Source organism: Teleopsis dalmanni, chromosome 1, assembly GCF_002237135.1.
Source record: "Teleopsis dalmanni isolate 2A chromosome 1, ASM223713v2, whole genome shotgun sequence".
NCBI classification, from domain to species: domain Eukaryota; kingdom Metazoa; phylum Arthropoda; class Insecta; order Diptera; family Diopsidae; genus Teleopsis; species Teleopsis dalmanni.
In genome coordinates this window covers 104,054,200-104,067,495 of record NC_051846.1, presented here as the reverse complement: position 1 = coordinate 104,067,495, position 13,296 = coordinate 104,054,200, and the positions used below count along the sequence as shown (strand labels likewise).

At 30.1% G+C, this 13,296-nt stretch overlaps 1 protein-coding gene across 1 annotated transcript in view; it reads right to left on the bottom strand.

Moving 5' to 3' along the window:
• Positions 1–13,296, bottom strand: part of LOC119664073 (E3 ubiquitin-protein ligase HUWE1) — a 99,772-nt gene that overhangs the window by 42,656 nt on the left and 43,820 nt on the right. The window contains exons 6-10 of the mRNA XM_038073635.1: positions 9,121–10,440; positions 8,292–9,064; positions 7,271–8,239; positions 892–1,228; positions 135–836 (exon numbers count right to left, since the gene is read on the bottom strand). Of these exons, the coding sequence (XP_037929563.1) occupies positions 135–836; positions 892–1,228; positions 7,271–8,239; positions 8,292–9,064; positions 9,121–10,440 (4,101 nt within the window). The remainder of the gene's footprint in view (positions 1–134; positions 837–891; positions 1,229–7,270; positions 8,240–8,291; positions 9,065–9,120; positions 10,441–13,296) is intronic.

Genomic DNA, 13,296 nt, shown 5'->3' with positions numbered 1-13,296 from the left:
TTTATTTATTTTATTTTTTTATTTTTTTATGATAACTGTTACAACTGATAACTGTTATATATATTTTTAGTTTTAATATTCGATAAAAAGTATTAACTAAATACTAATGTACATATAGCGATTATAAGTCTTACCGTCTTGATTAAAAACTTCAATTTGACCTTCATCTAATGGATTATTTACTGATGGCATAGAAATGCAATATTGTTGATCTAAGTATATTAAGCGCCTAGATTGTTCTCTTCTTTGCCCGGTAGAACCCATTAAGTTCGGATTGTTTTGAGTTAGTTGCACTGAAGAAGCTACTGTATTATCATGAAGACGAACGTTATTTGATATATCTATTGAATTCGCTTCATTAATTTCTTCATCGGTATTATCTCTATAATTAGCATATATTTCGCTATCGATATGAGTTAATCTTGGAGAAACTAAAACAGACGCCGGCACTGTACGACCGGAATTTAATTGAAAGTTGATACTATTATTATGAATTATAGATCGTGTTAAAACACTATCATTAGATAAAAGTGAAGTAGGAGCTTGAATAGTTTCGTCAATTGCAGACGCATTATTTTGCCCTTCTGTTCTTATTAACAATTGATTATTATCAGTAGTCCCCAATCTGGTATTTCTAACTGTTAACATATTATGATCTATGATATTGCTTCTAGTAATAATTTCCGAAGCTTCATCATCAGCATCTATATCCGCATCATTAGATGTTGCTTCTGAAGATTCTGGTTCATATATATGATCAAACACTTCGATAAATTGACGTGTGTCATCATCGGCATCTGCATCATTTGGATCTTCTACACCATCAATATTTGCTTCTAAAATATGCAATTTATTAATAAAAAAATACAAACGAAAACGTATTGCTGGTACCATCTTCATTATCATCTTCGTCATCATCTTCATCATTTTGGTCATCATTTTCGGATGATATGTTTGAATCGGTATCTGATTCGCTAGTACTTACTTCAGCAAGCGATGTTGCATTATCAGCCACTACAGCAACTGTTTCAGAAGAAGATGATGCCCCATCACTTCCTCCATTTCGCCTGTTTTCATTATTACTGGGTTCACTATTAGCGTTGTGAAAACGACTGTTAATAGAAGCGGTATTGTTACCTGCTGACGTTATATTTAAATTTGAGTTTTGATTTAATAATCTAAGATTTTCATTTTGCAATAAATCATCCCACAATCGATCAAAAGTAACCTAGCAATTGAAAATATATTATATACATATTTTTTTACTTATTTACTTTTTTAGAATGTATTAAAAATAAAACAGCTACAAAAAAATTTAATAATAAATATATAATCTTCAAGCTCAGCGAACCAGACCTCAAAGCAATAAACTCATAACTTTATGTAAAGTGTAAAAATCTACTTGTAGTTCATTTCCTCGAATGGCTTATTAATTAGGAAGAACTTATACTTTAAAAGCACATAGTGGTGATACAACATAGATCCATCCACTTTTACTACATTCACTGAAACAACAAGCAATAGTACATTTGCATTACAGATACTTTGTGGGTTAATGAGTGAGTAAATCGTTTTAAAAAATAATAAACTACTGTAATGCATACAATTTACGTTAAAGATAGACACAATGTGTGATCTGCACTCAAAACTGTTTGTCTAAATTAAAAACTTTAATTTACATTAGATTTTGTTATAAAATCCGTGTGCTGCACTATACAGAATATGTTCTTTACATTTCGAAATTTAATAAAAAATATTTTACCAGTATTGCTACATAATCGGTATTAAAAAAATATATTAAATAATATAAATGAAGAAATAAAATAAACGGATATAACGATAACTGGTTGTTAAAACCAATTTGAGGAGGCCAAAATTAATTAATTTTTTAATGACAGTTCTACTATACAAGAACTCAAAGTGGTTACTTAAAAACTGTCAAGATATGTTAAATTTAACAACAAACTAAAAAAAATGTAAAACTCTTTGCACTCGGAAGATCAATGAATTTGAGTATAAAGTATTAGCCTAAATATATTTATTAATACTTTTAATAATTTATAAACTATTAAAATAAAAACATTCACCTTAAATTAAAATAAATAACTTAATTTAAATAATTATAACACTTATGTAATTAAATTTAGTTAAAAATTCTATTGTAATTTAAATATAATTAAATAATAAAAAAAACTTGCATATGTACACAAATATGTTTATTAAAATATGAAGCACAAATAATTATTGAACATAGTGTTTTTAATATAATTTAGGGATTCATTGCAACTATAAAGTACAATAATATCTTTACCATCGAGCATATTAAATAGCATTTGTACTAACAACCCAAATACATTTAGTAAGTGTTCAATAACGAAGAAAAGTAAAATAAGTATTGCCATTTGTTCCGTCCATTAAGTATCACAAAATCCTACTTTGTTTTATACTACTTCATACGCATGCACTATAAATTTTGTATATGTTGACGTATATTGTATATAATAATTTTAATTAGGATTTTTTGGTATATGGCTTTGTCAAAGCAAAATATGTTGTTTTCACTATTGGCTCCCACTTACAAAATATTAGTGATCATGTGTGAAATTCGACTGTTCGACTATATATATTTGAGCTTCAATGTTTCTGCTGTCCTTATACTTTTAACAAAGGCAAAATACGAGTTTTACTATTTTTATGCTTTAGATTGAATAAATAATTTTCGGTGTATACGGTTTTGACAACAGTAAAAGAAATTGCTCTAATTTAAAAGCAGCCTAGGTGTGTGAAATGTGCAGGTAAGCATGAAACTATAAATTGTGAAAAACCCGATGATAGTCACCCAAAATGTTGCAACTGTGAGGAGCAACACCCAGCGTCATATCGCGGTTGTGTAGTCGCAAAGGAGCTTCAAAAATTAAGAGACCAAAAAACAAAAAAAGTTCCTGTCTCAGTTCAAACAGATAATATCGAAAGACCAATAGTATACACAAGTCGAAGAATCGCTAAAGTATCATATGCAGACGCTATTAAGCCAACAACCTCCGTAGCCCAAAAAATAAATATTTCTGATGAATCACAAAATGTCCTCTCTGTTATTCTTGAAAAACTAATGGCAATAGAAAATCGTCTAGACAACTTAGAACAAAAACATAACTGTACATCTGTATGATTGCTCTTAAAATTATGGAATGGAACGCAAATGGTTTGCTTCAACACAAAAACGAATTAGAATTACTTCTGCAAACAGAAAATATAGACATATGCCTAATAAGCGAAACTCATTTTACAAAAGAATCGTATATCAATTTTAAAAACTATAATATTTATCATACTATTCATCCAAGCAATAATGCTAGAGACGGAAGCGCCGTTATAATTAAATCCAACATTAAGCATTATCAAGATAATAAACTCTCTAATGAAGAGTTCCAGGCAACAACCGTTGCAGTTGAAGAGAGTGGTTCTAAAATACAAATAACGTCCATCTATAGTCCACCAAGACAAAACGTAAAATATGAACAATACATAGATCTATTAAAATTACACAAACATAAAGCAATAATTGGTGGTGATTTTAACGCAAAAAATGTTCAATGGGGGTCAAGACTAAATACCACAAAGGGTAAGGAATTACTTAAAGCATGTCGGGCCACAGGTTTTGAAGTTCTCTCCACTGGCTCTCCAACATACTGGCCAACTGATAGAAATAAATTACCAGATGTCATTGATTTCTTTATTGTAAATAAAATTCAAAAAAGAGACATTGAAGTTAAAGCAGGACTTGATTTAAATTCTGACCATTCTCCAATATTGCTTACTTATGGATGTAATATTCTATCTACGCTACCTAAACCGACACTAACAAACCGTTTAACAGACTGGAATTATTTTAAGGCCCAGATAAATGAAAATATTGACCTATCCTGCAAAATACGAAGTATAAATGACCTAGAGAGTGAAACGCATTGCTTTACAAGCTTGATTCAAAAATCGGCATGGCGCAGTTCTCCACTGCAGAATAGTAAGCAATTTGATAAAAACTATCCGGTCGAAATTTTAAATCTAGTCTATAATAAAAGAAAACTACGTAAAAAATGGCAACAATCACGATTAATGCAAGATAAAAGAAACCTTAATAATGCCACTCAAAAATTAAGAAGAGAAATCAGTAATTTTAAAAATGAAAATGTTAAGAAATATCTTACAAACTTGACATATGATAGCAAAACTAACTATTCTCTCTGGAAAGCTATGAAAAAATATAAAAGACCGATCACTCATAGTCCTCCATTAAAAAAAGATAATAATGAATGGGCGAAAAGCAACATTGAAAAGGCACACGTTTTGGCTGAATATTTAAGTAATACCTTCAATCAAGAAGAAACCCATCATATAGAGCCAAATAACAACATAGATGATGAAGCTATTTTGCGGATAAAAAATAAAGAAGTAACTGAGGAAATCAAAAAATTGATATTAAAGAAATCACCAGGATATGACCTCATAACTAGTGAAGTGTTGAAAAAGCTACCTCCAAAAGGAGTAGCCAAACTTGCACAGATATTTAATGCGAGTATAAAATTAAATCATGTCCCTAGCTATTGGAAAGTTGCTGAAGTTGTGATGGTTCTAAAACCAGATAAGGACCAACATTCTCCAACTTCATATAGACCAATCTCTCTCCTGCCAACCATAGGAAAACTGTTCGAAAAGCTTATCTGTAAAAGACTTGAAAAAGTAGTTTGTCAAAGAAATCTTATCCCAAATCATCAGTTTGGATTTCGGAAAAAACACTCAACAATCGAACAAGTACACAGAGTTACGCACGAAATAGAAAAGGCTTTAGAAAACAAAGAAACTTGTTCAGCTGTGTTTCTGGATATATCAAAGGCTTTTGACGGGGTTTGGCACTCTGGCCTGATATATAAGTTAAACACTATCCTGCCACAGCATTATTGTAAACTACTGGAATCGTATATTGGCGAAAGGTACTATCGAGTTAAACTACTTGACGCGTATTCGAAATTATATCCTATAAATCGCGGGGTCCCTCAGATGAGTATACTAGGCCCATTACTGTACCTACTGTACACATATGATTTGCCAGTGAACCCAAGATGTATTGTTGGAACTTTTGCAGATGACACGGTATTAATGGCTACAGGTCCAAACAACAAGGTGTCTACCATTAAGCTTCAAATCGCTCTTCAAGAAATTGAACAATGGACAAATAAATGGAAGCTGATAGTAAACAGTTCAAAATCTAATCATGTAGACTTTACTAACAAAAGAGAAAATCAAATTTCATTATTTCTAAATAGCGTAAAAATTCCAGTTGCAAATTCTGCGAAATATCTGGGTATGAGTCTAGATGCCAAACTGAGATGGAAGGTACACGTCAAGAAAAAATTAAATGAGCTAAAAATAAGATACAAAAAGTTAACTTGGCTTATTGAAAGGAGATCTAAATTATCTCAGCAAAACAAGCTTATGATCTATAAACAAGTCTTCAAGCCGGTCTGGCTCTATGGTGTCCAAATTTGGGGTTGTGCGAAAAAACATATAATAGATATGATGCAAAGATTTCAAAACAAAGCAATCAGGGATGCAGTTAACGCTCCGTGGTACGTGCGAAATTCTGATCTACATCGTGACCTTAAAATACCTACTGTCAAGCAAGAAATTTAGAAGGCTGCTAAAAAAACACTATGACAGGCTGAGACAACACATAAACAGCACCATTCCAGCGCTACTTTGTGATGTCACTCACAGACTCTTATGCCGCTTCAAACCTAATGACCTTTTGTTTCAACCAGCAAGGAGATGACTACTTCGTATTAAAGTGCTGCATCAAAACATTCGTTTTTGCGGTCATTCGTTTTATTTTCAAATGTGTACCATATTTACAAATTATTTCTAAAGCGAATACGAATGAATAACAGAAACGGTCCGATAGAATAGAAATTGTGCCGCATTCGTTTCAATGGAATGGGGGTTGATTTGTTCTCTATAATCGTTTGTTTTGAATTTTAAAATCAAATAAACAAATATTTTAGAGTATCTCAATCACTTTTAGAGTATTTCAAATAATTCTATTTTTGCAAAGAAATATTTTATATATTTGGTGTGCGTTTGGTTGCCTGCGCAAAAGTAAAGAAAGTTGGATGTGCGTAGAGATTTGCAATAATTGCAACAACAAAGTACGTAAATTAAGTTTAATTTTCTATTATTTTCAATGCGAAAGTTGTTTAAACAGGTAGATCTAATGCAAAAGGTTAACTTAAAAAAACAGAATTTCCTTCTTTGTCGATAGTTTTTTATGATGTAACAAAATAAATTGCTTCACATATTTACCTTTTCCTGGAAAATAATTTTATGCATGATATGGTAAAAATATCTATTTATGACAAGAGAGATTTTTAGGAATTTCTTAAGAATTCCCTCAGAATTCCTACTTTACAAAGTTTCTTGTAAATTATTTGCAACACCAGCAAGTAGTGCATCTTCGGAAAGGGTTTTTTCAGTTGTTCGGAACTTAATATCAGAAAAAAAGAACATTGATTTCATCTAATCAAAGATCTATCAATCAAATCATGTTTTACACAACAATCTTGAAAAAGAGGAATTAAGTCAGACGATGTTCAACATTTAATTTGCATATTAAATTAAATTTGTGAACTGTAAAAACTGTAAAAAAACTTATTATAATTTTTTTAAATAAATATTTGTTCAAAATTTTTTTTATATTTAATTAATATATTAAATCATATTATATATGTAATCAACAAATTACTATTATCAACATTTTAAATAATATTTAATTAATAAAAAAAACTTAAATAAATAAATTTGTGTCTTACTATTTAAAAACACATAGTTTTTGTATGAACTGAAAATCAAATGCTTAGAGTACTCCCAACTACTTCAACTACTTTTAGAATGTTTAGAGTTAGAGTACTCTAAACAAACGAAACTAATATTTATTCTATTCCATTTTGTTTTTATGCCTATACATTCGTATTTGTTCGTTGAGAGTGAGAGTATGCTACCATTCTAAACACAATAGAATGCTTTGAAACTGAAATCAAATGCGCGCGTGCAGTACTCTAGTTCGTATCTATATGCTCACCCTAGATAGACTTAGATAAACTTACTTGTAATAAAAAAAAACCTCTTGTTAGTCAATATGACTAGTTGTTGTAAATTTAAACTCTTCATTTTGTTTAAATATAAAAAAAAAAAAAAAAAAATTTTAATAGAACACTCTTACCTGAGGACGGTGATTAGTAGTTGCAGAACTATGCATATTTTCGTTGTTCACTGGACCACCAGTACTTCTTAACGTCGAGATATCTTCGGCCTGTGGATTAATTAATAAATCATCTGCATTAAATATGAAATCAAATCCATGACGTCTATCTGATAAAACATTTCTTATAATATCTCTTAAAACGTTTTCTCCTCCAATGGAACCTGAATTAGATGACAAACGTGTCGTCAATCTGGGAAAAACACGACGGTTTGTGACCGGATTTTCACTTGTACCTATTAGTATCCTCTTAGATGATAAGGATCCAGGTGCAACTGTTAGTCGCAGCAACATCTCCATTGGTTTAAGGATTGAATACATTGTTAATAATATATTTGAATTAGACAAGTCTTTATATTGTATAAGTTTTGATAATATTGTCATAATCCCTTTACGCAATAAAATTCTATTCATATTATTTCGCTGAGTGTGTATTTTATTTGCTTGCATTGGATTTTCAATCATCATAGGAAACAAACTAACAAGAATCTGTACTCGTCTATTTTTAATGTAAGGATCTTTTATTGATAATGTACGTATGATAGCGTCTTGAATTTCTTCGACAACTTTCGTTTGAATATATGGTTGTCCGCAGCAATCTGAGAGTGATAATATTAATACTCTAGACATCACACAAACTTCAGAATCTTGCCCTCTATTAACTATGGGTAAGTAATTATCCAAAATAAAAGATAGAAATGATTGTTCCTTTTTAATTAAAATGCTATCAGTTGGATAACATCTGTGGTCTATTATAATCCGCGGTACAGTGGACTGGTAAGAACGAATAGTATCTGCTAAAGCTTTCATAAGTGTAGCTCTTGGCAACAATGGTTTTAAATGTGTATGCCCGCTAGAGGGAGTATGCCAGCTGCAGCAACACCATTCAATTTTTTTAGTATTTTTTTTTGTTATATCTATAGAACATTCCTAAAAAGATTTTAAGTATTAAATAGGAAATGAGTAAAGCAAAGATACATACCCCTGTGGGTGAAAGTAAAACTTCCGTTACTTGCGAATGAAATAAACTGGATTTGTTTTTATATGAAGACTTTGTATAATGAATACAGGGTTGAATAAGCGAATTTAAAATATCTTTTATAACATTAGTTGAAATTTGTGAATATAGTCCGTCTTCAACTTTATCAGTCGATAAATTACATTTTCGTGGAATAGATTGTGATTTGACTAAAAATCTAGAATCATCAAGTGAAGATATTGGATTATTTATATAATCAGCTTGCAAAATTTGCTTAGCGGCTGCTAGAAATATCGATGGGTGACGACCTACTGCTGATGATATTTGCGTCAAAACAAACGTAAGATCACGATGACCAACTGGTACCGACTGAAATGTCCTTGATGCTATAATACGTTCCATGGACTCTTGCAATACTGCAGGCGCTTCTACCATATGGCGAATAATTACAATAGCATACGTTGGGTACCCCATTACATTACACGGCTGATGCATATTAAGCAAAATGTTTAATCCACCATTTCTATAAAATAATTTTGCATTCTCGAATTCGCGAGTTAAACGCGCACATAACTTCAATATTGATTGCTTCACTTCATAATTTAAAAGCAATAAGGGATTCAATAAGCGTACACAACATTTAATAATTTCAGTTGAATCGTATTTTGCTAACCCAATATTTTCTTCGTTTAGAACAATTTTTTGAACTCGTTTGAATGAACACGAGAAGGTTTTTTTTTCATTTCGCTCTTTATATTTGTTCATGTTTGCAACGTCTAAAATTTAAAGTCATAATTATATTTTACTTTACTATACTTAATTTAGTACTTACTATTACTAATAAACACATGATTATTGAAATCTTCAGGAAAAACAGAAGAAGATTGTGAGGTTTCAATTTTCATATTCTTATCGTTTTCAGCGTCGAGAGTTTTATCTTTACTGTTTTCATCTGAGTCAAAGTTAATAAGCGAATTTAAGTATATTTCTTCATCCTGGTGAAATGTGCTTCTTCCATCAGTTTTAGAACGTATAATTCTAGTTAATACACTTTCTATCTTATTACTTATGTTACTAACACAAAATGTATTCAAAGCTTGAGTTATTTTAAGAACAGGTAAAACGGGACGATGACTACCAGAAGCTTCACTTACTTGCGTCATACAGTTAAAATTAATTGTGTATCGCTGTCGTCCTATATTTATAGAAACGGAACGCTCTCCTGTATTAAACGCATTTTTGATTAAAGTGTTATTCGGTTCCGAATATGAATTCCATTTCCCTGTAGATGCATCATACCATTTCCATGTGTCCGTTGAAACTGCGCGCATATTAGATTTTCTTTGTAAAATCAAACTTACACTGTCAATTATATCAATTAATTCAAATAAATATTGAAGCCAACGTGGAGGTGTTGGTTTTACACCTAATGCTAATTGCTTTTGTAGAAGTGCCTCAGTTTTTGTTAGTAATAAAAGTAAAGAATTTAAGGTATGCTCTTTTAGCATTGCTGCACATATATCTTTTCGAATATCTGCATAAATTTCATCCAAAAGCAAAATCGTTACTTTTAATCGAATAAAAAGTGTATTAGTAATGGAATCAGATAGATATTCTTCAAACTTATCAATATTTATGTCACAGCCCGTTTTTACACTTCGCACAAAAGTATCTACACATTCGTTTAATTGTTTAACTATATTCAAAACAAATGTTTGTTTATCTTCATGATTAAAGTGTCGAAATATAATTGCAATTAACTCAGATCCAATTGGTATAGTTTCCGGCAATTGTTCCATGAAAGAAAATGATCTTTCAATAGCTTCTTCACAAAATTGTTTAATAGTGTCATGACTTATCAAATTCACATTAAAAAAATAGCTTTTGGCTATATTAGAAGAACTGCATGGCAAATCAGCACATTCAGATATATCTATATCCATTATGTCGCGAGTAACATTCGAGTTACGCCTGTCATCATCCAAACGTTCAGTTTCTCTCGTTAATGGAATTAAAATTTCATGTTCTGAATGATTCAATAAATACTCAGTGGCTTGCTCTAATGAACGGGTATTTCGCAAAGCTTTTATTACATGGTCTCGACTAAATCCCATATCAATTAAAGTTTTTAAGTAATCTCCGTTGATAGTTGCTTAAATACATAAAATTAAACAATTAATTACATTATTTTATATATATATATATATATATATATATATATATATATTACAACACCAAATACATATTTTAAAGAAATTAAGATATATAAAAATAATTATATATATATAAATAAACTCATAGAAATAGAAATGGGTAAATTGAAAAAATATAATTTATATTTAATTGAAATGCGTAAATGGAAAAAAATATAACATTATATTTAATTATTTGACTCACCACACAGCTTTTTAAAATATATACTATGAAATACTCAATATTAATATCTGTGAACATTTTGGTTGGTTTTATTAGTCTCTACATTTTTCAGACTTTGAGTTCCAGACTTATGGTCAAGCTTGCAAATTTAAAGTAAAGACTATGCGTATTAATCGCGAGAGTCAGAACTAGTCCAAGTCAGTCCAAGTTATGTCAATTTTGGTTTTTTTCAAACAACAATTATTTGTTGTGCAGTAATTAAGTACAAAAATACAATTAACTGTTACAAATATTATATATACTTCAATCCTATTTTTCGTAAAACATTATATGTATATGTTTAAAAAATTTAACAAAAAATATGATTTGAGTTTACAATTTGCTTAAAATAATCGTAAATTAAATATAGCGCATAAAATATTACATGTAATATTATATATTACAATTGTGACATTTACCGCACTCTGATTATGAACAAGCACAAAAAGAGACTGATGTATGTTGCATACACCTTAAGAATCAGTTTCGGATTAGAGTTTCAAATGCGCGTAAGTTACGTCACAGACGAAACCTGACACCCATTTTCCGCTAAAACCATTTTTTGATTACAGCGCCTAAAATAACTAAAACTGAAATTGCATTGGCCTAACCAAACAACGAAGCGTCTTATCAGGATTCAATAATTCGAATCCTCCCTATATATAAAGGGAAAAATATTAGAGATAGTTTAGTCTTAAGATTCACATTTAATAAAAAAGTCGCAAAAACTAAAGGATTGTGTCTTAATTAATATAATTCGTACTTGAGTTTATACGTATGGATTCAAGACAAAATTTCTATAAATCATAAATCAGAATTTATAGATATAATCAAAATCATTTCATCATTGTATTTGTTTGTATTTGAGGTTTGAGGATATTCATTTACAATTCTATTAGGATGTTTGGGAAGTAGTTTTTACTATTACATTTCTTTTCGTTGTTTCAAAAATTGAATAGTTGTTTTGTGTTTCTACCGGATAACAAAGTGATTAATTCTGAAGTGTATTAGCTACTGCTGGATAAATTAAATAATTTATTTATACAGAACAGTTCAAAAATTTATCAACAGAAAAGGTGTAGTGTCCTACAAAGGTAATGTGAAAAGTTTAGTAACTCCCAAAAAACTTTTACGTCAGGGATAAAATACTGTGACACCAACCTTACTCTCCAAATCCGTCACTTTCTGATTATTTGAACTGAATTGAACACACTCAATTATAATTAGTAATAAAATTCGACGAAGTATAGTGTCTATCGTATATTGGGGGTTTTGGTAATTATAATCAAAAAAAAAGAAATGTTTTCAACTGATACAGGTTTTGGTAAATATTTAATCAAAGAAAATGAACTGATAAATTGGTATGTATAACATTAACTAGACAATACAAACTACCGTACGTAATTGTGAACCAACAACAATGGAAAACGTGTGCAATTGTAAATTAGCAACTGCGCAAACTTTTGATGAAATTCGTTGAATGAAACTTTTTTTCAAAAATGTTTGCTGTGTTGACTTTTTATCAATACTAACCCGGAATGAATATTAATGTATATCTAACCATCTACACGCAATGTGCTTCTACCCAACTGGCAATGGACAAAACAGGGCTGATTTAGAAGAGCAAACTCTGATATCGTTTACCGATCTTATGAAACAGTCGTAAATTTAATGCGATTTTGTAGTTTGTGTTCGCGAACACAAAATCTAAAATTTTAGAGTTTGTGCTTCTATTTGTGTTCAAATTTTTAATGTTCGCGTTGTGTTTTTTCCCCAAAATAGTGAACTTTTTAACGATCTTTTCACAATGGTTGTGTTTTTTTAGCTAACGTTTCCCGAAAATAGTGTATTTTTAGTGTTTTTAATGCCCGTTAAACAAAACGATTTGGAAACTTTTTTAATATGAATAGTTGTTGCTTCTTTTACACAAGAAGAAGAAAAAATTTTGTTTGCATTCGTATTGCATGTATTTTGTTTGTGTTTTTTTGTGTTTTTTGTGTATGCATTTATTGATGCATATTTAATACTACGGGATAAATTACACAGTTATAATATTTTATTCTGAATGGGTAATTTATATCTTATTTATAATGCCAATAAAAGTATATTGTATGCATTTCGTGTTTTGTGAAGTAAAATCTAGGAAAAAAACTCGACAGTAAATGTGGAAGTATTTAAAAATTGAATAAAAATAAATGTAAGATTATAACTAGTCAATATTATAACTAGAACTCACCGGAAGCGACTAATGTGTCGCGTACGCGGGGTTATTTATTAACTAAATTTTCATAATATTCCGAGCGGAAAGAATTTAAAAAACATAAAAAAGTGTTCGTCTGATACTTATTTGTTTGGTGTTTTATTACACATATACAATCAGCTGATATAGACAGCATAGTGTTGCAAAAATACTAAACTGTTGCACAATTGACTTTACATTATGTGAAAATAATATTGATATAAAATTGAATATAATTCAATGTGTGAGCTTTTGTATGCAACATTAATAGCACGGTTGTAGGTTGTTTTAAAATATCAGTTAAACAGGTAATTATTTATTATCACTGAGCGTACCACAGGTGTGTTCAGAGTC